The sequence below is a fragment of the Geotrypetes seraphini genome, chromosome 14 (genome assembly GCF_902459505.1).
Source record: "Geotrypetes seraphini chromosome 14, aGeoSer1.1, whole genome shotgun sequence".
Lineage (NCBI taxonomy): Eukaryota > Metazoa > Chordata > Amphibia > Gymnophiona > Dermophiidae > Geotrypetes > Geotrypetes seraphini.
In genome coordinates, this window is record NC_047097.1 from 1,249,742 (window position 1) to 1,274,640 (window position 24,899).

The 24,899-nt window shown below is 40.1% G+C and overlaps 1 protein-coding gene across 1 annotated transcript; it reads right to left on the reverse strand.

The window, feature by feature from the left end:
- Positions 1-4,879: 4,879 nt before the first annotated feature.
- Positions 4,880-23,119, reverse strand: LOC117348653 (olfactory receptor 1052-like). Its single transcript, XM_033921003.1, has 3 exons — positions 22,623-23,119; positions 22,101-22,110; positions 4,880-6,067 (listed from the first exon to the last, which is right to left on the reverse strand). Exons 1-3 carry the CDS (start codon positions 23,117-23,119, stop codon positions 5,147-5,149), a joined length of 1,428 nt encoding a protein of 475 aa, XP_033776894.1. The 3' UTR covers positions 4,880-5,146.
- Between the last annotated feature and the right edge of the window lie 1,780 nt (positions 23,120-24,899).

The window sequence follows — 24,899 nt, forward strand, 5'->3', positions numbered from 1 at the left end:
GGCCACCCATCTGCCAGGACTTTTTGGGTGCCATAACAGAATGACCCCAATCCTCAGCTACTCACCCTAAGCACCACTTAAAGCAATTTTGATGTTTGCAGCTAGACCTGTTTCAATAATGAATAAGTGCCAAAAAGGTGCCCAAACTGACCAGAGGACCCCCAACACTCCCCCTCCAACCCCCAAAGATGTAAATGAAGCAAGACATACCTGTCTGTATGGAAGCTTCAGATTTTATGGACAGTCCTAGTAGAACAGCAAGCAGGTCTCTGGAGTAATGTGGTGGTCAGTGCAGTGGACTCCAGAGAAGAGGACCCAGACCCATAGCCCACTCTAACACAAAACCTACAGGCATAGAGGCAGCCACCTTAACAAAAGGAATGCAACCCTGCTAAGTCAGAGAGGCGGGACTCAGACAGGGAGGAGAGTATGTGAGTCGGGGGAGGTCCTTGAGAAAGCAGAGAAGCCTCAGAGGTGAACTACGTCCCTAGCCTTGGCTTGCTACAGAGCCCTGGGAATGAAGAGAGTGAGACTGTCAAAGTGGAATGCTTGCTGACTGGAAGTCACATTCTACTGAATAAACTTTATTGAATAGTGTTTTGCAATACCACAACAATAATTGGACTTGATTAACTGCATGTGAGGCAAAACTGTAATACATAAAACCTTTCTGTTCAGACAGTGTTTCCTGGCTGTAGGTGTGTAGATAAACCTCCTGGAAATCCTACCCAAGCTGTTACAATGACCTTGACAAACATATACTGCAAATAAGATTGAATATGATGAAGTGAAGAGGTGATAGGCTCAAGATTAATGTAAGGAAGTACTTTTTTTTTTTTTAACTGAAAGGGTGGTATATGCGTGGAATGACAGTCTCCTGGTAGAGGTGTCTGAATTGAAAAAGAGTTGGACAGGCAAATGGGATCTGTTAGGAGAGGAGGAGATAGTGGATGGGCCATTTGGCCATTATCTGCCATCATGTTGCTATGATATACTGTACTTTGAACGCAGCTACTAAGGACATTATAATGAAAATGATTTAGAATATAATTATAAATCTCTAAACATTACTCACTTTAAAATCTTCTGTGGTCAACTTTGTATAACGTCTATATAAATACATGTTGATTGCGATTCATATGTTGCTTTTTATGTCTTTATAAGAATGAAAAGATAAAAATTCAGTGTTTTCACAATTTAAATAGGCAAATTACAAAATTTGACTATTCTGGTCAGAAAAACAAAATTTTATGGAAATAACAGACATTTTCTATTCTTTTTAGGCATGAGCAATTAGGAAATTACATTTATTGCCCAGGAACAAAAATCGTGTTTCATATTGTGATAAGCTACACGATGCTAATTACTTGTCGGACCATATTTCGTATTGGTCAGTGGCAAAGGCAATATTAAAGGGAGAAATTCTGGCAAATATCAATCATCAATGAAAGGCAAGAAGAGATAGTGAGATCATAAGACTAGAACAACAAATTTGAGCTGTTTATCTGCAATATAGAAATCATCCAAATTCAGGGTTAAGATTGCAATTATTGGCATCACAATATGCATTCAATGAATTATAAATGAACATAAACATTATACATTTCATTTCTATGGTAAAAACTGTGGGAGACTTTTGGCTTGGGTGGGAAAACAGCCTAGGGGGCCTACTAAGATATTACAAGTGAAACAGAGAAACGTGATGGCAGATAAAGCCAAATGGCCCATCCAGTCTGCCCATCCACAGCATCCACTATTTCCTCCTCTCCCTGAGAGATCCCATGCGCCTGTCCCAGGTTTTCTTAAATTCAGACACAGACTTTGTCTCCTCCACCTCTACTGGGAACCTATTCTACGCAAGTATTTCCTTAGATTACTCCTGAGCCTATCACCTTTTAACTTTATCCTATGTCCTCTCATTCCGGAGCTTCCTTTCAAATGACAGAGATTCGACTGGTGCATTTATGAGATGTAGGTATCTATACACTGCACCACAGAACACCTCGCTATAATTCATAAAGTAAACTTCTTCAGCAAGCGTTTCCTTCTCTTAGGATTTCTGTCTAGAGAGTTTAGCACAATTCTGAAGATCTCTGGCTAGTCACAATGCAAAGGCTTTACGAACCTGTGCTATGAAGTAAGGTAGATCACTCTTGCCTCTGAAGAATAAGTGGATAAAATTAATGCTAGAAGTTAATATACATTCTTTGTTTTGTGACAAAAGGGACTGGATCCCTAAAGTATACAACAGTGAAAAAATTTCAGATGTGCAAAAATAAAATTAGAGCATTCAATTACTATCTGAGGAATATTATAATGATAAAAGCTGTACAATGGCTGAGAGATGCCAGCTGAGGAACTTCTATGGATATTTTTTTTTTTATTTCACATGAAATGAACTGAAATATTGAGGCTACAGGTCAGTTTCTCTTTACAAAAAAGTAAATTTTAATTTTACTTACATTCAAAATTAGTGATCATGTATAGCAGTACATTAATTATGAATTTGTAGAAAACCATCGCATAAAAGAATATTACGCTTCAAAGACTGGAAGTCACACCTGGTTCAAGAAGAAGTGGTCCTACATAGCTTAAGGGAAGCTGGCCTTAAAGCCAATCCCAAGAAGTCCAGTATCAGTTGGTCAAGGACAGGTGAAACCCCAGATTCAGAAGGTGGGGGCCATCACCCAAACACCCATACTGTGAAATAAAAAGTAGGCGCAAGCCTTCCTAGGGCTAGTTGGCTACTATAGATGGTTTATAGCCAACTTTGCAGAGAAGACCGAGCATCTGACTAGACTACTTCAACAGAGCACACCAGACACAGTCAGAGGAGCCGGACAGTGTGTTTCACACATTGAAAGAAGACTTCGGCTCTGAACCTATCTCAGTTAACCCAGACTTCAAGCGGCCCTTCGTGGTCCAAACAGATGTCTTGTCCATTCACAAGAAGTGAATGGGGAGTAACGCCCAATAGCCTTCGTTAAAGATCTCTCACTGGCTCTGAATGATTGTCAATCAGCTTAAACACTTTCAGCTTGTAGCCTAAATATTACCAGGCTGGACTCTGTGATTTCATAAACAGAATTTTTAAAGAAAACTTAAAAAAAAACAAAAAAACTTATAAGGGAGTTCTGGCGAGATGTTTATCTGGCACCCTTTATGTGAAGTTCACAGCTGTGCCCTTTAAAGTGCCCCACTGCTCAGTTGCTATGTCTGGGTGGCCAGTCCATTACAGGCCCCTCCCATGTCTAAATGGTCTTGTTCTGGCCATTTTGGACTTGGATAAAATTTGCTTCAAAAATGTAGTTTAAAGGTAGACATCCTGACGGTCTGGGCATCCCAATGGCCTGGACATCCAGACAGAGGATTTTCAAAAAATATTTCTAGACGTATGGTGGTTTGCCTTTTGAAAATGAGCATTTTCTTACTGCCGACTTTGGACGTCCAACACCATACGTCCAAATTGGACTTAGACGTATGCTTTGAAAATGCCCCTCTAAGTGTATAACCCTTCAGGGAGACTGCCCCAACTTTGTTGGTTGGACTGAGAACAGCACCCGTTTCTGTGAAGCAGTGAAGTTTAAGTGTGAATGTGCGCAATGCTCTTGTATTGCCTTCCTTGGAGCAGTAAAGTCAGCTCACAAAATAGGTATCCTGTCGGGATTTAGGTGTGCTGAACATAGCAAAGTGTTTTTCTACATGCAGACTGTGAGAAAGTATGGAGCATGAAAGTTGGATAGACATTTTTCAAGCTAAGTGACATTTTTTAATTTAAATGGTGGCATAGATGCTGCTTTTTTGGAGATGGTGCTGTATTTTGCATAAAGACTGCAATGAAATTAGAAGCTGATGAAGTTGTGTTTTGTTTGTTTTTAATGACCAGTGATTGGAAATATGGTGCCCAGGTCTTTGTACTGGAAAAAAATTAAGAAATCCTCTCAAGACAGATCATCTTATATTTTTTTAAACTGTTGATAAAAAATATAAGGAAATTCAAAGTTAGGTAACAAGGGAAATTTAAAAATAGAGAAAGACAGGCTTGCAAGGCAGATAGAATAAACTAAAGAGAAAATGTATGAGATAGTGGCTGGGGGTATCCTGCAGAAAGGTTTTCATCTTCCATATCCTTCTTTTTGATGGAGAAAGGAAGAGCTTGAGAAGAGCAACAAATGGTTCCCTAAGAACATAAGAATTGCCATACCAGAAAAGACTAACAGTGGCCAACCCAGGTCAGAAGTACCTGGAAATAGCCCAAAGATCCTAATGTGGAATCCTGATTCATCACTTTGCACTTGCTCACATTCAACATCATCTACCACTTTGATGCCCAGTCTCCCAAGGTCCTCTTGCAATTTTTCACAATCCTTTTGCGACTTAGCTTTGGAACATAGTGTCATCAGCACATTTAATGATCTTACTAGTTATTCTCATATACTAACAGACTGAAAAAGTTGGGGCTTTTCTCCCTGGAAAAGCGGAGACTTAGAGGAGACATGATAGAAACCTTCAAGATCATGAAGGGTATAGAAAAAATAGACAGGGACAGACTTTTTAAACTAAGGGGAACCACAAGTACAAGGGGGCACACAGAGAAATTGAAAGGGGAGAGGTTTAGATCAAATGCCAGGAAGTTCTTCTTCACACAGAGGGTGGTGGATACATGGAATGCGCTGCCGGAGGATGTAGTAAGCAGGAACACGCTACAAGGCTTCAAAGAAGCTTTGGATAGGTACTTGGAGGACAAAGGGATAGAAGGGTACAGATAAGAATAGAGGTAGAGGTAAGTTATAAAATTAGTCAGGGACCACTGTTTCAGGCAATAGGCCTGATGGGCCACCGCGGTTGCGGACCGGTGGGCAAGATGGACCTATGGTCTGCCTCAGTGGAGGCAACTCTTATGTTCTTATGTTCTCATCTCTAGATCATTGATAAATATGTTAAAGATACATAGAAGAAAGAAACTACTATACACTGCACTCCCATTAAACAGCAACGTCCAAGTGCCCACCCTTCAAATACTGTATTGCACATTAATTTAATTTCTATTATATCAAAAACATCCGTAGGCACCTTGTTCTATCTAACGATTAACATTTATATTTATTTTTTATAGATTTATGAGAGGAAATTCTGCATAACAAAATTATTTTTTCTGGAAGATTTTTCTTAATGCTTGTGTAACATCTTTGTTTCGGAGGCTGTAGATCATGGGATTTACCATAGGAATTACCATGGTGTATATTACAGAAAGCGCACGGTTTGTATACAGAGAGAAATAAGAACTTGGGATTACGTATATAAAGATTATAGTCCCAAAAAATAAAATCACTGTGGAAAAGTGAGATGCACAGGTAGAGAAAGCTTTGCGTCTGCCTTCTGAAGAACGGATTCTCAGGATTGCTGAAATAATTAAAATGTAAGACAGGACTATTGGTATAACTGCTAGAAAACCAAAAATGCCAGAAAGAGTAGATAATACTATCTCATTAAAGGAGGTGTCAGAGCAGGAGAGCTTTAACAGTGGATGGGCATCGCAATAGAAATGATCGATTTCATTGGATCCACAGAAATTCACTGAGAATATATTAATAGTTTGCATTAACGCATAGATTGTGATAACCGTGTACACACCAAGCACTAGTAGGGTACAAACTCTTCTATTCATCACAGCAGTATAAAGCAAGGGATTGCATATTGCCACATAACGATCATACGCCATTACTGCCAACAGGTAACACTCTACAGATCCCATATTTACAAACATGAAGAGTTGTGTCGCACATTCAAACAGGGAGATGGTGTTTTTCTCCACTTTGAAGTCAACTAATGCCTTTGGGGCGATTGTTGAGGAGTAACAGAGGTCTACAAATGCTAAGTTAGTCAGAAAATAGTACATGGGTGTGTGAAGGTGAGGATCCATTCTAATTATCGTGACGATACTGATGTTTCCTAGTAGAGTGAGAATATACATCACCAAAAATACAATAAACAGTAAAATCTGCAGCTTGGGAAGGTCAGAAAATCCTAACAGGATGAATTCGGTCACAGAAGTTTGGTTTTTGCTCTTCATTTTCCACAGGGCAGAGAGCTGGATATGCGCTGCTGGGATAAGAGAGAAAGAAAATCAGAAAGTTGGCTCATATATGCAGAACAAAAAGAAAATAACATGGCTTGATGGATGAACGATATTTTTATGGGTATAAAGAGCCCAGTGAGACAAGCATAATACATTCTTGGTTTCATTAAAGTAGGCAGGAATGCCATTGACTCTTATCAGGGCTGACAGTGACCTAATAACAGAGAAATCAATATTACAGTACATTTTCGGTGTGTACCTTATCTGATTGTCTAAACAGAATATCTATTTAAGTAGACCCAATCAACACACAACCCTAAGCTTACACAGATAAGTCATTCCTTTGGAGTGGATGAGTAGCCTAACGGTTAGTGCATTGGAGTTTGACAGTGACACTACAGCTCCTTCTGATGTTGAGCAAGTCGCCAACACTCCATTGCTCCAGGTACAAAAAAAACCCTCACTTAAAATATCAGCCCGCTAGGGACAGAGAAAGTATTATTACTTATTGATTTGAAATACCGCCTGTACCAGTCAAGGATTCTAAGTGGTTTCCATACAATGGCAGAAACACCATCCAACAGACACATGAACTCCATACTATAAAAACTACACCATCTGCCTATCATCCTGTACAGGGATGGGCAACTCCGGTCCTCGAGGGCCGGAATCCAGTCGGGTTTTCAGGATATCCCCAATGAATATGCATGAGATCTAATTGCATGCACTGCTTTCAATGCATATTCACCCTGATCTAGTAGCACTATAGAAATAATAGTAGTAGTATTTCAGTTTGATCAGTTATTTGTGTGTTTCTGTTTAAAAGGATAACGCTATCTGCCGCGCACTGTAGAGAATTTAGCCTCTGCCATTTTTTACTCAGCTATATGCATCATCAACCAAACCAACAATGAAAAAATAAAGGTGACTGATGATGCTAAAATGCTTAATTCTTCAAATGAAGGACTCAACACAAACATGTTTCTGCCCTATGGCCTGCATCAGGAGTCTCTGTTCTACGTTTAAGCAATTATGTACTGAATATGGTTGGTGTAGTTTAGATATTTTTTCTTACCTACAACTCAGACATTATAGAAACATAGAATATGATGGCAGAAAAGGGCCGTCAGCCCAACACGTCTGCCCACTCAGAAGAACCCTCCCCTTAAAAGAACACTCCCCCTAAGCAATTTCCCCGAAGTGAACCCACATGTTTATCCCATCGTTTCTTGAAGTCGAGCACGTTGCTGGCCTCAACTACCTGACATGGAAGGCCATTCCAACAATCAACCACCCTTTCGGTGAAGAAGTACTTCCTGATGTCACCATGAAATCTCCCACCCTTGAGTTTGAGCGGATGCCCTCTTGTTGCCGTGGGACCCGTAAGAAAAAGGATTTGACTGTCTCTATCATGTCTCCTCTCTCTCTGCTTTCTTCGAGAGAATATAGCTGCAGCCTGCTTAGACGCTCTTCATATGGGAGATCCTTGAGTCCTGAGACCATCTTGGTGGCCATTTGCTGGCCCGATTCAATTCTCTTCACGTCTTTTTGATAATGTGGCCTCCAAAACTGAACACAGTACTCCAGATGAGGTCTCACCATGGACCTGTACAATGGCATTATAACTTCAGGCTTTCGGCTGACAAAACTTCTCTGGATGCAACCCAGCATTTGTCTAGCCTTAGCCGAAGCTTTCTCCACCTGAGTGGCTGTCTTCATATCTACACTAATGATTACACCCAGGTCCCGTTCTTCAACGGTTCTTGTTAAGGTTTCCCCATTCAGGGTGTATGTTCTGCTGGGGTTGCCGCTACCAAGGTGCATAACCTTACACTTTTTGGTATTAAAGCTCAGTTGCCAAGTTTTAGACCATTGTTCCAGTAAAAGTAGGTCCTGCCTCATAGTGTCGGGCACGGTTGCACTGTCAACCATGTTGCATAGCTTGGCGTCATCGGCGAATAGTCTAATTTTACCTCGAAGTCCCTGAGGCAGGTCCCGTACAAAGATATTAAACAGTATTGGATCCAAGACCGAGCCCTGCGGCACTCCACTGATCACAGCCGATGTTTCTGAGGGGGTACCATTTACCACCACCCTCTGAAGTCTACCACTGAGTCAGTCTTTAACCCATGCAGTCAAAGTTTCTCTTAATCCCATCTCTTTCATCTTGTTTAATAACCTACGGTGTGGGACACTATCAAAAGCTTTACTGAAATCTAAATACACGACATCCAGGGATTCCTCCCTGTCCAGTTGTTTCGTTACCCAGTCAAAGAAGCTTATCAGATTGGATTGACAAGCCCTTCCCTTCGTGAACCCATGCTGCTGAGGGGCCCTCAGCATCTCGTCATCTGGAATCGTATCCAATCTGTTTTTAATCAACGTTTCTATAAGTTTACACACTATTGATGTGAGACTCACCGGTCTGTAATTTTCAGCCTCTGACCTGCATCCCTTTTTGTGGAGTGGAATGACGTTAGCAGTTTTCCAGTCCAAGGGGACTTTTCCCTTGTTTAGGGAAAGATTGAAAAGCTCAGATAACGGCTCTGCCAGGACATCCCTCAGTTCTTGAAGTACTCTTGGGTGCAGATTATCTGGCCCCATTGATTTGTTCACTTTTAGTCTCGATAGCTCATAGTATACATTGCTAGCAGTAAATTCAAAATCCCGGAACGGATCCTCTTTGTCTTCATCGCCTTTATTAATAAACACATTTGAAAAATTGTCAGAGGCATATTGGCTAGATGCTCAGCTAGTAGTTCCTTTAAAATATTTTTGTCGTACAATGTTGGAGTATTCGCCTTCATTAGACTAATCTGAAATAGCTCAGGCTTGGAATACTGAATTACAATTCAACTTGCAGGGAAGTCATATCCAAAGTTTTTTTAAATTACTACCCAACCTTTCTTACATTGAAATGGGATATAAATCTATATGTCGACTATATATGGTGTCTTGGCATGTATATAGAGCAACAATTGTTTCTGTAGGTTCATGCCTGAAATGTAGACACCCTAAAGCAACTCTATTGCATATGTTTTGGGAATGCCTCTTGGTTAGACACTTGTGGTCTGTTATTTTTTCACAGGTTAGCAATATGTGGAATACCAGATGGCATTGTAATAGTTATAGTTTGTTTTGGACATTTGATCTTCAATATCCTATACCTAAGGGTTATTACATTACATTACATTACATTAGGGATTTCTATTCCGCCATTACCTTGCGGTTCAAGGCGGATTACAAAAGGTTAATTTAAAAAAGAACAGAGTTACAATGATTAGCTAGAGAGGTAAATTTTAGATCTTATAGACATTTTGCGGGTTGTTGAGGTTGAGGTGGTTTGTAAAAGAGTTAATAGGTGGTCATAGTGGAGATTCTTTTGTTATTATTAGTGCAGTAATGGGTAGATCAAATGTCAGTTTTAGAGTTACTAAGAGGTCGTGGTGTTATTGCTGTTTCAGGAATTTCTTGAAAAGTGTGGTTATAAGGGTTTTTTTGAAAAGGGTCATTCTTTCTGGCTTGAAAGTTCTTCTTTCACTTTGGATAGGATCTCAAGGTCCAAATTATGGATAGTGGTGTGCTTGTATGCTTTATTTGGGACACTAAACAAGGAATTAAGTTACTTAATATTTGGCAGCCCTTTTTAGATACTTTAACACTTACTGTGCGAAGTCGTGTTTTATTAGGAAGGCCTTAATATATTTTGTTCTACTTTACAGTCCTGAGAAAGGGGTGGTAATAGGGTAGGATGAAAAGATGAGAGTAAAAGGATATTGAAATTGATAGAATTGATTTTATTGTAATGACGATTATTAGTATATGATAACTTATCAATTTAAAATTGTATTATATTGTTATTATTATTCATTATTGTATTTGTTTATTCATTTAATAAAAATGATATATGTTAAATACCTATGTGGTGTAAATGCACATGGGTTGAGCCTCTTTCATTTGAAAGGAAGCTCTGGAATGAGAGGGCAGAGGATGAAGTTAAGAGGTGACAGGCTCCGGAGTAATCTAAGGAAATACTTTTTTTACAGGAAGGGTGGTATAAGTGTGAAACAGTCTCCCAGAAGAGGTGGTGGAGACAGAGACTGTGTCTGAATTCAAAAGGGCTGGGACAGGCACGTGGGATCTCGGAGAGAGAAAGGATAATGGTTACTACGGATGGGCAGACTGGATGGGCCATTTGGCCTTTAGCTGCTAGGTTTCTATGTTTAAACTACCATCTGTTAACAATATTTTCAATTTATTAACTAAAATTAAACTAAGTACTTCTCCATTAGATCCTATCGGGAATAGGTAAAACACGGATCTTGCGGATCTAAACCTTAAAAATCTGAGGTCCATGCCACTTATAGTCTCAACATAGATTATGGCTCTCTGACAGACCTCTATGACAATTTAGCTCTGATGGATCCTAATGCTTTTCCCTCCCTATGCAGGGCATAAGTTTTGCCACTTTTAGTCTCAGCATAGGGAGGGAGAAGCATTAGGGTCTGTCAGAGCTAAAGTGTCATGGAGGTCTGTCAGATACTAAAAGTGGCGGGTGCTGGGTTAGTCTGTTTTGTATTCTGCTTCTACTTTGTTGTTATTCCACAGTTGCCTGTACTTTGTAGGTTGCTTTTCTGTTTGAAAATAAAAATTGAATTCACATAAAAAGTGGCACGGACCTCAGATTTTTTAGGAAGTGCGGGTTTAGATCCACGAGGTCCAATCTCATCACACTATATTAAAAAAATATTCACATTCTTTATCCTAAATCCATTATTTCATGATAACAAACAGTCTAGAGCAGGGGTCTCAAAGTCCCTCTTCGAGGGCCGCAATCCAGTCGGGTTTTCAGGATTTCCCCAATGAATATGCATGAGATCTATTTGCATGCACTGCTTTCATTGTATGCTAATAGATCTCATGCATATTCATTGGAGAAATTCTGAAAACCTGACTGGATTGCGGCCCTCGAGGAGGGACTTTGAGACCCCTGGTCTAGAGTTAGGGCAGTTTAAGGACTTTAAAGTTGACCCTTTTCTCTTATCCAATTATAGGCCAATATCAAATTAACAGAATTTTTATTTTTCCAGCAATTAACCCATTTTTTGGGGAAAAGTTCAGTGTTTTACATCCTCATCAAATAGGTTTTAGGCTTTCACATAGCACCAAGCCCTCATTATTAGGTCTAAATACAACCACAGACCGAAATAAACTAGTTATCTTTCTTTCATTAGCCTTTGATCTCATTGATCATTCTATTCTGCTTAATAGTTTCTCAGATATTGGAATCAAAGAAACTGCTTTACAATGGTTTCAAGACTCCCTTTAGTAAACTGTATTGTGGTATATCAAAATAAAGTTATTATTATTAGTATTTCTCTACCACTTATAGTCTAAGCGATTTACATTCAGGTACTCAAGCATTTTCTCTCACACTCTATCTGTGACTTGCCCACAATGATGAAATGATGTGTCCTCTGATCATCACTCCTTGCTCCAACTCTTTTAAACATTTGCTCGGCCCCTTTTATGACTACTGCTCAGTCTCTAGGATTGCAGATGGTATCCAATTAATTGCTGCCTTTCTTGATTCTGCTCCAGCCACAATTGCTACACTTAATAACTAGCTGGATTCTCTCTCACTCCATTTGCCTCTCATATGCAACAGTTCTCTATTTCCTTGACCCCGATATAGCAACTGTCTCACTTTTTGTCCCCTAATTCAGTAATTCTCTATCTTTGCCCTCCCCCCGATGCAGTAACTGTCTTTTTGTTACTCCTTCCGATGAAGCAACTCTCTTTCTCTTTATTCTTCCTTGATGTAGCAAAATCTCCCTCCTGAGTCCAGCACGTCTATCCCTCTCTTTGCTGCCCACAGTCTAGCACCCCTCGTTCTCTTTCCTGTTCTCTTTCAGGCAGGGCTAGTGGAAAAAAAAAAAGCAAGACTGCATAAGGTGGCTGTAGGAAGGCCTTTGGGTTGGTAATCATAGCAATCCTGTTTTTAACTTTGCTGATGATGCCTGAAGGAGAGAGATGCCGGACTGTGGGAGGCAAAGAGATGGATAGAAGTGTGCAGAGAGATGGTAGGACCTGGAGAAGAGAAGGGAGAGAAAAGTGTCTTACATCAGCTTTGGCCCCCCCAAATCTCGGCACCTCCTGCCATACTTACTGTGCTTACTGGTTTGCGCCAGTCCTGTAAATATCAGATGAGTAGTGACATTTTTAGAAGAAAGGAACTGTTGTGTAAGAATATGAACTAGTCTAACACAAGGTACGTTGAGGGACACTATCAAAATATTAAAGCTTTTATCTAGCTTTGAATGAATTTCACTTAAGAGAGATGTCAGAACAGTTTCGGTTCTATATCCAGCTCAAAAACCAGACCAGCCTGGGTGTAGCACGGAGAAAACCATTTCATGATCAGATAGTTACAGAGAAAAAAAACCCTTTCAAGCATCTTAGCAAGAAAACAAATTCAAAATGAGCCAATAATTACCTGGAACTAGAGGATAGCATGGAATATTGCTACTCCTTGGGTAGTGACCTGGATTGGCCCCCGTGAGAACAGGCTACTAGGCTTGATGGACCTTTGGTCTGACCCAGTAAGGCTATTCTTAAGTTCTTATGTCCAGTGTAGCTTTTTTCAGAATTGCCAGACAACTGCCTGCTTCCAATGGGCTGATCCTACGACTGTGATTTATCATTACATGAATTCAGGGTGCAGATTGCAATATTCATATCAGATATTATTGTAGAGAAAAAAAGTCAAAGATGTTCACTGCTGTATTGTGGCAAGATGGAGAACAAACTCATATCAAGTTGATTTTATTACCAGACCTCAAACACCCAAGGCACCACTTGTTGATTTTTCGTACCCTTACATGGGTGATGTGTTCATCATCGGTCTTGGTAAGATGACATGTATAAAGAGCTTATAGTGCTGTAAAGGGAAGGCACTTATTTTTATGCCCGACGGCTGCCCAACCATTTCACTCTTGGTTTCATCAGGGGCTATGCCTCCTTAAATACATGCACCAATTTTCTGGTGAAAAGATCTATAAAATCACTTTCCCGGACAAAATAGCAAGCATGAAAGCCAGCCTGTCAATTTATTGAACATCTCTGAATTTTTCCTTATTCAGTTGATTTGTACACTGCTGTATTGTGAGCATCACATCTAAATGAAATGTATGAAACATTAAACACGAGGAGTATTAAGAAAATAAAATTGAGAACAGAATGGAGCAGGAATGGGGAGCCCAGGAAAGAATCTGGCCAGTTGTAATGGCTGAGCTTTGGATTTAAACCAAAACAACTGGTCATTTGAAAACAACCGTCTGAGAAGTTCTCTTTGAAGCTTCTAAACACCCAGAGTGGTGTTTGGCCATTTGGTCTCTAGTAACCCTTTGGAAGAATACACATTCGCATACATATATAAAGGAAAAATTCAAGTTTGTCTCCTCTCTCACTTCCTTCTCCCCATCATTCTCCACTTCTAGGTTTTTTTGGCTTTATGTAACTTTTATTTTCATGTTGGAAAAGGGGCTGGAGGAAAGATTGTGATGTTCATTGATTAGTTGTATTCTCCCCAGAGTCCTGGAAGAGCTAAAACATGAAATTGCTAATCCGTTACTAGTAAACTAACCCATCATTGAAACTGAACAAGACACTAACTGGTATTTACTATGGATCCCGAGTCTACTATGCTGTTATGATATCACAGTTAAAATCTGTCTGAAGTATTATACTTCCTATTCTAATATTATTTCAAAAAGGCTGCACAGATGATTTGCGAAACTAGATACTGGTGGCCCTGTCTGACTTTATTGCAACAAGATGTGTTTAAAAGTTTTGATTAATTGAATATATTCTACTATAATTTATGTGCTGTGATTAAAACATTTCTTGCACTACTGGTAAAGGATATTGTACATCATGGTTGCCCTGTGAACAATACGTTTTTGAGCATATAAAGATTATTAATAATAATAACATAATTTTTATATACCGCCATACCACAAACAGTTCAAAGCGGTTTACAGGGAAAGAGACTGTATAGAGACAGCGACATTACAGGGAACTTTTGAAATTACATTGGCGTGTTAAGCTTAGTCAAGTTTATCTGGAAGTGTTTTGAAAGTACATCAAGGTTGAAATGAATTTGTATCGGCTTTCTAGTTTGACATTCCCGTTCTGCTGACCCCTGTGCCTCTTTTTTTTTTTTTTTTTTTACTGTTACTAGCAAATACTTAAACTTTCACAGATATATAGAATGAAAGGACATCACAGACAGTAAATCTGCAGAACATGTTCATATATACAGATCACTTTAATTTCCTGATCTTACCTGTACCAGCAGGAAGTAGATCTTTCTCGTCTCTGATTATGGAGAATAAAACCAAAGTAGGAGTAAATATACATTCTGTGATCTGGGCCATGAGGGATCAGATCCCCGAGGTGAGAAAGTTTCAGGTGTGTAAGCAAATAAATGATTAGATCAATTAATATCTGAGCAATATCATAATATTAAGCTGTGGCATTTGTTTGTGATCAATGACCGAGAGACTCAGCTTCATTTTTAGAAACCCTGAAATATCAAGGCCTTAAATGGGTTTCAATGTGAAGCCCCATTTTCTGAACACATTTCCATGTTAGTTCCTTTACAAATAATAAACTCATGCATAGTTAGCTAGATGCAAAATTATTTATATTCAAAATGAAATATCCATTGTGATGAAAGATTATGTAGTACAGCACATTAATTATAAATTCATAAAAAAAAAAAAAAATCACACAAAAAAGCTATGAGAACTAGTTTATGCCTAAAAGGTATTATGGGGCTCAGTAAAAAACAAACAAACATTTTTTTCCCCAAAACAACCAAAGCATATAATCAACCAAATTGTCACACAATGCTAGTTGTCAAAATCAAGACATCTGTAAAGTGGGAGTTCCATGGGCGTGATGGAGGCGTGACTCGGACTGTGTCAGGGTCTGTGCGTTTTGGCATGAGAATGGATAACAAAAGGAATCATTTGGGTGTACCAAATTTAGACCTGCTTTCAAAGTGAATAAGGTGAGCATCAAATTGTCTTTAGACTCACTAGTGATTTGATTGTGCAGAGCAAGAAGCGAGTGCTTGTCTGAACTACGGGAGAGTTGCTGACTGCTGTATTGCCTGTCTGTGTCCCTGTCTGAACACTCACTTAGCAAGAAAAACCCCAAAGGTCAAAAACCTGTGATGCTTCAAAAGATACTAAAAAGAAAGAAGAACGATAATATAGCATATCTAAACAAATCATGAATCCTAGCATCCTTCTAGCTTTCGCTGTCACCTTTTCAACCTGTTTGGCCACCTTAAGATCATCACATACAATCATATCCAAGTCCGGCTCTTCTGTCATGCGCATAAGTTCTTCACCCCCTAAACTGTACCGTTCCCTCTGTTTTTTGCAGCCAAAATGCATGACCTTGCATTTCATAGCATTAAATTTTAGCTGCCAAATTTCAGACCATTCTTCAAGCTTCGGCCAGGTCTTTCATGTTAATCACACCATCCGGGGGAGGGTCTACTCTATTACAGATTTTGGTATCATCCACAAAGAGACAAATCTTACCCAACCACCCTTCAGCAATATCATTTATAAAAATGTTATAAAAACAGGCCCAAGAACAGAAACTTGAGTCACACCACTGGTAACATCCCTTCCCTCAGAGCGATCTCCATTGATCACTACCCTCTGTCGCCTTCCACTCAACCAGTTCTTGACCCAGCCAGTCACTCTGGGACCCAACCCAAGGGCACTCAGTTTATTTATCAGAAGTCTGTGTGGAACACTGTCAAAGACTTTGTTAAAATCTAAATACACCACATCTAGCACACTTCCTCTATCCAATTCTCTGGTCACCAAGTCAAATAAATCGGTCAGATTTATATGACAAGACCTACCTCTAGTGAATCCATGTTGCCTCCAGTCCTGTAATCCACTGGATTCCAGAAACTTGACCATTCTCTGTTTTAAAAGTGTTTCCATTAATTTGCCTACCACTTATTCCTTACTTTCACTTTTGTGGAGAGGGACCACATCCGCCCTTCTCAGTCCTCCAGTACTACTCCTGATACTAGAGAAGCATTGAAAACTTCAGTCAGCGGAGCCACCAGAACATCCCTAAGTTCCTTCAGCACCCTCGAATGTACACCATCCCGCCCCATCGCTTTGTCTACCTTTAATTTAGCTAGCTCATCACGAACACAACCCTCTGAAAATCAATCAGGGTCAACCATTCCTCCATCCCTATTTGCGTTTGTCTTCTGCAGTCCCACTCCCAGAGTTTTAGCCTTGAACACAGAACAGAAATATTTGTTAAGAAATTTAGCCTTTTCTTTATCAGCTTATACATATTTCTCCCCTTCACTTTTGAGTCTCACAATGCCACATTTGCACTTCTTCCTATCACTGATATATCTTTAAAATGTCTTGTCTCCCTCTTTTACCTTGTCTGCTATTTTTTTTCTTCCATTTGTTTCTTTGCTTTCCTGACTACTTGACCAGCCTCTCAACTTTTCCAGATATTTTTGCCTGTCTTCCTCTTTCTGCATTCTTTTGTAGTTTATGAAGGCTAACCTCTTATTCCTTACCTTCTCAGCTACTACTTTTGATAACTAAAACGGCCTTCTTTTCCTCTTACTTTACTTACTTGCCTCACAAAAAGGTTTGTTGCCCTTACAATAACTCTTTTCAGTTTTGCCCACTGCATTTCTACTCGTTCCAGACATTTCCAACCAGACAACAATTCCTTGACGTAATCCCCCATTCATTCAAAATTAGATTTCTTTGAAAGTCTAGAACCTTTGCTTTTGAATGAGCCCCCTCTATGCCATTGCCCACTACCCCTCAGTTATATGAAGCATTATCGTCTATACAAACATCATACTCAGACACTCCCCCTCCTCCTCCCCGGGTAGACGAGACCATCTACCACAACAGAAAGGCATTCCATTCAATTAATATGGAGGTTGTATGTGATGCCTAGGGGGAGATAGTGGACATGTGTGCCTAAGGCAACAAGGATTCACTAGAGGCAAGTCTTGTCAGACAAATCTGATCAATTTCTTTGACTATCCATTCATCAATTATTTTATGACTCAACATTAAAACCACTTATTCTGTAGATGCACCATCATTATGGAGCTCTATTCCAATAATTCTAAGACAAGAGACTAATTCTAATCATTTAAAATCTACCCTTAAAACTTCTCTCTTTAGGGATGCATTTGAGATTTAGATAAAAGGGTTCATTTAAGTCTTCTCCTTTACCATATCGTTCTGTCCATTACCTCCCTATTTCATTTTGAGAATCATAACCCCTCCCTTTTGTCCATGTGTCATCAACTGAATTATTGTATCTGTATGTCCATTCCCCTGTTTTTAACTATTTCTTTTTGGGTTTTCAAAATTTTGTACAATGTAAACTGCTTTGGTATTTAAAGCGGTGTATCAAGCTATGATAGAGGGAGTATGCTAGATGTGATGTATTTAGATTTTAGCAAAACTTTTAACAGTGTACCGTACAAGTGTTTAATAAATAAACTGAGTGTTCTGGGTATAGGCCCCAAAGTGATAGACTGGATCAGGAATATCTTGTTTGTTTGTCTTGCCTGTTTAGATTGTAAGCTCTTTCGAGCAGGGACTGTTTTTCTTACTCTTTGTGAATCTGTACAGCTCTGTGTGTGTCTGGTAGCGCTACAGAAATAATTGTTAATAATAGTAGTAGTAGGAACTGGTTGAGTGGAAGGCAACAGAGGGTAATGGTCAATGGAGATTGATCTGAGGAAAGGGATATTACCAATAGTGTGCTCAGTTACTGAGCTTGTTCTTTTTAACATTTTTGAAGGGCTGTCTGGTAAGATTTGCCTCTTTGTGTATGATACAAAAAATCTGCAATAGTGAAGCTTGAAGAATGGTTTGAAATTTGGCAGCTATGATTTAATGCTAAGAAATGCAAAGTCTTGCATTTCGGGCTGAAAAAACCCTACGGAACAGTACAGTTTAGGGGTGAAGAACTTTTGTGTACAAAAGAGGAGCAAGACTTGGGTGTGATAATATGTGATGATCTTAAGGTGGCCAGACAGGTTGAAAAGGCAATGGCAAAAGCTAGAAGGATGCAAGGGTGCATAGGGAGAGGTATGGCCAGTAGGAAAAAGGAAGTATTGATTCACCTGTATAAGACTTTGGTGAGGCTTCATTTAGAATATTGTGTATAATTCTGGAGACCGCACCTTCAAAAATTGTTGGTGATCTATATCATAAGGCATACAGAGACAGACTTAAAGATCTCAGTATGTATACTTTAGAGGAAAGGCGGGAGAAAGGGAGATATGATAAGAGATATTTAAATACATAGTTGGCATGAATGTGCATGAAAGGAAAGGAAACTCCAGAGTGAGAGGGCCTAGGATGAAGTTAACAGTTCATAAGCTCAGAAGTAATCTAAGGAAATACATTTTACAGAAAGAATGGTAGATGGTGGATTAGTCTCCTGGTAGAGGTGCTGGAGACAAAGACTGTGTCTGAACTGAAGAAAGAGTGGGACAGGGCACGTGGGATCTTTTAGGGAGAGGAGAAGATAGTAACATAGTAAATGATGGCAGATAAAGACCTGCCCATTAGTTATTCTCATGAAAAATACACAATTAAATTAACATGTCTCTTCTTTGATATTTCTGGGCCATAGACATAGTCCTAGGTTCCAACAGCTGAATTTGCCATATAAGCTCACTCCAGCCTATCGCAGGGTATTTACTTTTTATCATGTTTCTATGATACCCAGGCTCCATCTATGATTCTTACATCTTCTAGCACTCTGGAACCTACAGAAGATTGAACTGAAGGGAGATCATCTGTGGTTGGCTGCTAAGTAAGCAGCACATGGACATACTAACACCAGACCCCTGTCCTTCCTACTATCCCCCCCCACACAGTCACCCGTCAAAAGTGCACCAGACTTTGTTGTGCCAACAATCCCGCTGTGACATTTGCGTGCAAGACATATGCGCGACCCAAGTACACTGAACACTCCCGAACAGCAAAAATGGAAAGGAGAACGGGAGTGTTCAGTGTACTTCGGGGGGGGGGGGGTCCTCCAAACCTCCCCCTCACAGCACTAATGGAAAGGCTTCAAAGCGGTGGGACCGGTGGTGCACATATGTCCTGCGCACAAATGTCGCCACGGGATTGTCGGCACGCCAAATTCTGGTGCGCTTTTCACGGTGTACCCCCCCACTCCTACCCACCAGGTGGGGCCAACCTCCTCACTCTCCAGGTCACCCAGTACAGACAATAGCCCCCCTATCTCTCCTCCTCTCTCTCTCTCTCTGTATCCCCCCCACAGGTGCCAGAGGCTATCCCTAGTGAGCTTGGCTCATAACCCCCATCATATACCCTCAAAATGTGGCAGAGGAATAGTACAGGAGCACCAGAACCATCATCAAGCCAACCTTTGGTCAACTGAAGAACAGATTCTGATGTCTGGACCATTCCAGGATGGAGCTGCTCTACAGACCTCAGAAGGTGGCACAAATCTTCATGGCCTGCTGCATTCTGCTCAATATGGCCCAGAGAATAATGCAGCCCCTGACAAACCCCCACAGGAACAGCCATCAGACTCAGAGACACCACCATCTCCTGAACACAGAACTGATCAGGGTGCATTCCAGCAGGGGATCTGTGCCAGACAATTCCTAATACAGTGATGCGAGTGAAAAGTTTGATTTATGTATGACACTGCTCACAAACCAACCACTATCACGTCGTCATTGGGACAGACCCAGCACACTCACTCAACCCTTATCTCCCTCCAACATATCTCTTCCCCTTCCCCACCCCATGTCCCCAGACTTGCAAGGTCTGTGTCCCGTATATGGCTATTTAGTTAAGGATTGGCTGGGATGGTTTAGATAAGCTGGAGTGAGCTTTAACGGAGACTCGAGTAGATGCACAGTACCGGGCAGAGCTCTGGATTTCTGGCTCAGAAATATCTAAGAAAAAGAACAATTTAAATTAAATCATTAAATTATAGTGTGTGTATGTTTGGGTAGACTGGACCATTCGGATCTTTATTATGTTACTATGAGAGAAGTGATGGTTGTGCATCGTCAGGGGATGTGTTTGTACATCAACTCCTGATGGCATTTATGCAGTCTGTTCCAAGGCGGGCAGAAATTGTGCTTCCTCTGGTAAGGCGGAAAATAGTGGGAGCTGTGTGACTCGAAAGACTATGCACCCTGCCCTGAAGTGATCTAGACAGAATCATTACAGGGATTCATATATGTAATTCACATACTGTAAGTTGCACTCATGTATGTAATTGCAAGATACTGTAAACTGTGTTTGACGTATGTAAGTAGAACAATGCTGCGGCCATAATTGATATTGAATGTGGGATGAAAGAGTGCCAAGGTGCCACCTGCCCAGTTTGTTAATGGGGAATCAGAAGAGAAAGGAGAGTGCTCTCAGCTTATTTACCATTTGGAGCAGCATTTCCTTCTTTGAATCATATCCATCTACTCTTAGTGAGGCAAGACTCTCTGGATTGAGACTTCCCCAAATATAAATGAATCTCTCTAGCACTAGACAGAGTTGTCTCAAACTCCATCTACTAATTATGAAGCATGTTTTGCTAGTATAGGAACCACATGATATAGTTATTGTGCATGTTATTTATTTCAGTAATAATATTGTACTCAACCTGTCATATGGAATATTCTACCCTGGGACAATATAACATTTCTTATTTAGTGGCAACTTACAAGTTCACAAGTCATTTTTAAGTTTAAATGGAAATTCTCCAAGAGATTTCCCTTGAAAATCTAAAGCAACCCGAAAACAAACTGAGGTATCCTTTTTCCCCCCCAAAAAAAGAGGGTGGAAAGGTTGACATGAATATTAACCAAGGTAAGACATTTGGGTCATTATGGTGAGTCACCTATGAAGAGCTTGCTAGCTCCAAGATTGTATGGGAGCCGGCAGGCCTTGAGCATACGCAGAAGCTGAAGGCCCTACATCAGCCCTACACAGAGGATCGCTGGCAGCTTGTTCAGTGTGGGCAAGTGCAATGACAGTGGGGGGAGGGGGGGAGAGTGTATGAGACCAGCATCAGTCATCTTGAGGGAGGGGTTATGGAAGGAGAGATAGCAGCATGCAGGTAAGTGTGATGCCATTTGCAGAAGTGTGTGGGGGAAGCAGTGTGCCGATTGCCAATGCATGTAAGTCATTGGGGAGACGCTAATATAAACCAAGACACCCCCCCTTTTTGGGCCTTTTTTGCTCAAAAATCTCAGTATATATGGTAACTGTTTTCATACCAATGGACTTTACAAATGCAAAAGTTGGAAGCTGAAAAACATTCAGGTCTGTAAATGAAATTCCCATCTGTTGCTGGCCTCCTTCAGGTTCTCCCTGCTCCCTTTCCAGCTTTTTTTTGCACAGTTAACAACATTGACGTTGATTCTTAGCATACTTTTAGCCTCAGAGGCATTTTCAACCCCGAGTATAATCTTTTGAAACTATCTTCTTATTTTAAACCTATTGTACACATTTTCTGGAGTACAAATGCACCAATCTCTGTTAACATCTGCATGATCAATTTCATTTTACCTTAACCTCAACCTCTTTGTCTCCAACCCCCACTGAAATGCTTTCAGGCTTCCCTGATTTTGCCAACATTTGCTTCTTTCTGATCTGAGGAAGAAGGGGCTACACCTTTGAAAGCTAATTATAAACTACATTAAGTTAGTCAAATAAAATAAGGTACAAACTACATTAAGGGGTCCTTTCACTAAGCTGTTTTAGCACATGCTAAACGCTAATGCTATGGATTAGCGTTAAGTGCGCGCCTTAGTAAAAGGACCCCCAAGTTAGTCAAATAGGAAAGGTATTATTTTTTTTTTCCTTTATGTTTTTGTTTTATTTCTACATATTAGCTTGAAGAGTGAACTAACACAGCCACCACACCATGTCACCTTAACGGGACTAATGAGAAAACAAGACCATGTACAAGAATGAGTACCAGAGCTCCTTTTTGTCAGAGAAGGAAATTCTTTGGTTAAAAAATCAATTTTTTGCCCAAGACTTTTTTCAAAGCTCGTTTGACATCATTATTTCGGAGACTGTAGATTATAGGATTTACCATCGGGATTACTATTGTGTATATTACAGAAGTTAACCGATTTTTGTCCAAAGAATAACGAGAGCTAGGAGATACGTACATGAAGACAAGAGTCCCAAAGAATAAAACCACGGTAACAAAATGAGAAGCACATGTGGAAAAGGCTTTCTGTCTCCCTGTTGCCGATCGAATTTTCAGGATAGCAGAAATAATATGAATGTAAGAAAGAAATATTGCCACGGTGTTTAAAAGAGTAACCACTGAAGCAAAAGTGGACAAAATGATCTCATTGAAGAAGGTATCAGAGCAAGAGAGTTTAAACAGTGGAGGGGCATCACAGTAGAAATGATTGATCTCGTTTGGACCACAAAAAGACATAGAGAAAATATTGCCAGTTTGTATCAATGAATATGTCAAGCTAATTACATACGCATTTCCTAAAAGCTGGATACAAACCTTCTTAGTCATAACAGCAGTATAGAGTAAGGGGTTACATATTGCCATGTAACGGTCATAAGCCATCACCGAGAGCAGGAAACACTCAGCAGATGCCAGCATGGCAATAAAGTAAAACTGCGTTGCACAGCCAGACAGGGAGATGCTTTGATTCTCCATTATGAAGTTGGCCAGTGCCCTTGGGGTCACAGTTGAGGAATAACAGATATCTACAAAGGATAGATTGCTAAGAAATAAATACATAGGTGTATGAAGTTGAGGATCAATCCTAATTAGTAGAATAATACCAATGTTCCCCAGGAGAGTGAGTGCATACATGGCCAGAAAAGTCGTGAAAAGTAAATTCTGCAGCTTAGGAAGGTCAGAAAATCCAAGCAGGATGATCTCGGTGATAAAGGTTTTGTTTTCGCCTTCCATTTCCCAGGGACGGAGCAATGGAAATCTCTTGCTGGCTTAAGAGAGAGAGAGAAAACATATACAAATAAACTTGGTCCTGGTTTTAGGGCATTTTATTGAATTTCCTCTTTTGTATTATCATGTGATTTCTAGCTAAATCTATGACCAATGGATCTAGATAACTTTAAGTAACTGAATGTTGCCCCTTCTATTATTCAATTGCCAAAAGCAGAGATACCAACCCAACGTATGAAACTGAAGGCAAAAATGGGAGAATTTTGGGGTGGTGTGGCTGAGTTTCAATCTTACCTCAGCAATGGCGCTTCCCTTTGGCTTCAGTCTCCTCTTTCTCCAGCAACTGTTTCTCCTTTTTGACCTCAATTTTCCTGTTTAGCATGGACCCTACTTCTGAAAAAGCAGCACTGTAAATATTCCAACAAGCTCTAGAATATTATACCCCTTGCTACATCTTGCCCAGCATCCACTGGCACCCACAGAACTGGCTCCTATGTACTGGGATATAGAATAGGCTGAATTGGTGCAGATTCTTACAGGGATCTATTTACATACAATGGAAAGAGTACATGCACAGAGTGGAGGAGTGGCCTAGTGGTTATGGCCACAGCCTCAGCACCCTGAAGTTGCAGGTTCAAGCCCAGTGCTGCTCCTTTTGACCCAGGTATGTTAGTCAGATCGTGAGCCCACCAGGACAAGTACCTGAATGTAAACCACTTATACGATATGTGGTACATAAATACTAAAATATAAATATATACTATATATATTTGTTATGGAATTGTTGAAAACTCAACTGGGTTGTAGACCTCAAGGACTGTGGTTCCCTACCCCCGACCTAAATTAAATTATAACAATTTTTGACCTCTGTGCTTTGTATATCAATCTAGTTGTGAGTATTTACACCAACTCCATGGCTGGTGGAAGTGATCACATCTAAATTACAGATTCATGTTTGACTAGTATTCTATACAGAAGACTTTGCATCTACTTTTCTTTATAGGATAGGATCCAAATAAGCATGTTGTTGGTACCTAATGAGAGGCACCTTTTTATAGAATTACCCTCTCTGGTGTGGATTGAATACAAAGCTCAAAAGTTATCAGGTGCAATAATTGCATGCATATATTCATAGAATAGAAGGATTCTCTCATAAACTCTTGCAGATTGTCTGACATATCTTGAAAATTACTTGCAAATTATATACAAAACAAAAAAATGACTGCTTTCATAGAAACATGATGGCAGATGAAGGACAAATGGCCCATCCATTCTGCTCATCCACAGCATCTACTGTCCCCTCATCTCCCCAAGAGAACCCACATACCTGTCCCACGCTTCCTTGGATTCAGACACAGTCTTTGTCTCCACCTCCTCTTCTGGGAGACTATTCGACGCATCTACCACCCTTTCTGTTAAAAAAATATATATATATTTCCTTAGATTACTCCTGAGCCTATCACCTCTTAACTTCATCCTATGCCCTTTCATGAAAGAGACTCAACTCATGTGCATTTACGCCACGTAGGTATTTAGACGTCTCTATCATATCTCCCCTCTCCTGCTTTTCCCCTCTTTAAGTCTGTCCCTATATGCCTTATGACAAAGAGTACATACCATTTTAGTAGCCTTCCTCTAGACTTATGCCATCCTTTTTATATCTTTTTGATGGTGCAGTCTCCAGAATTGTACACAATATTCTAAATGAGGTCCAAGTGGGCATCTGAAAAAATGAAAATATCTGTCTGACTCCTCTTGGTCCTTAGGCATGCCCTGAAATTTTGAT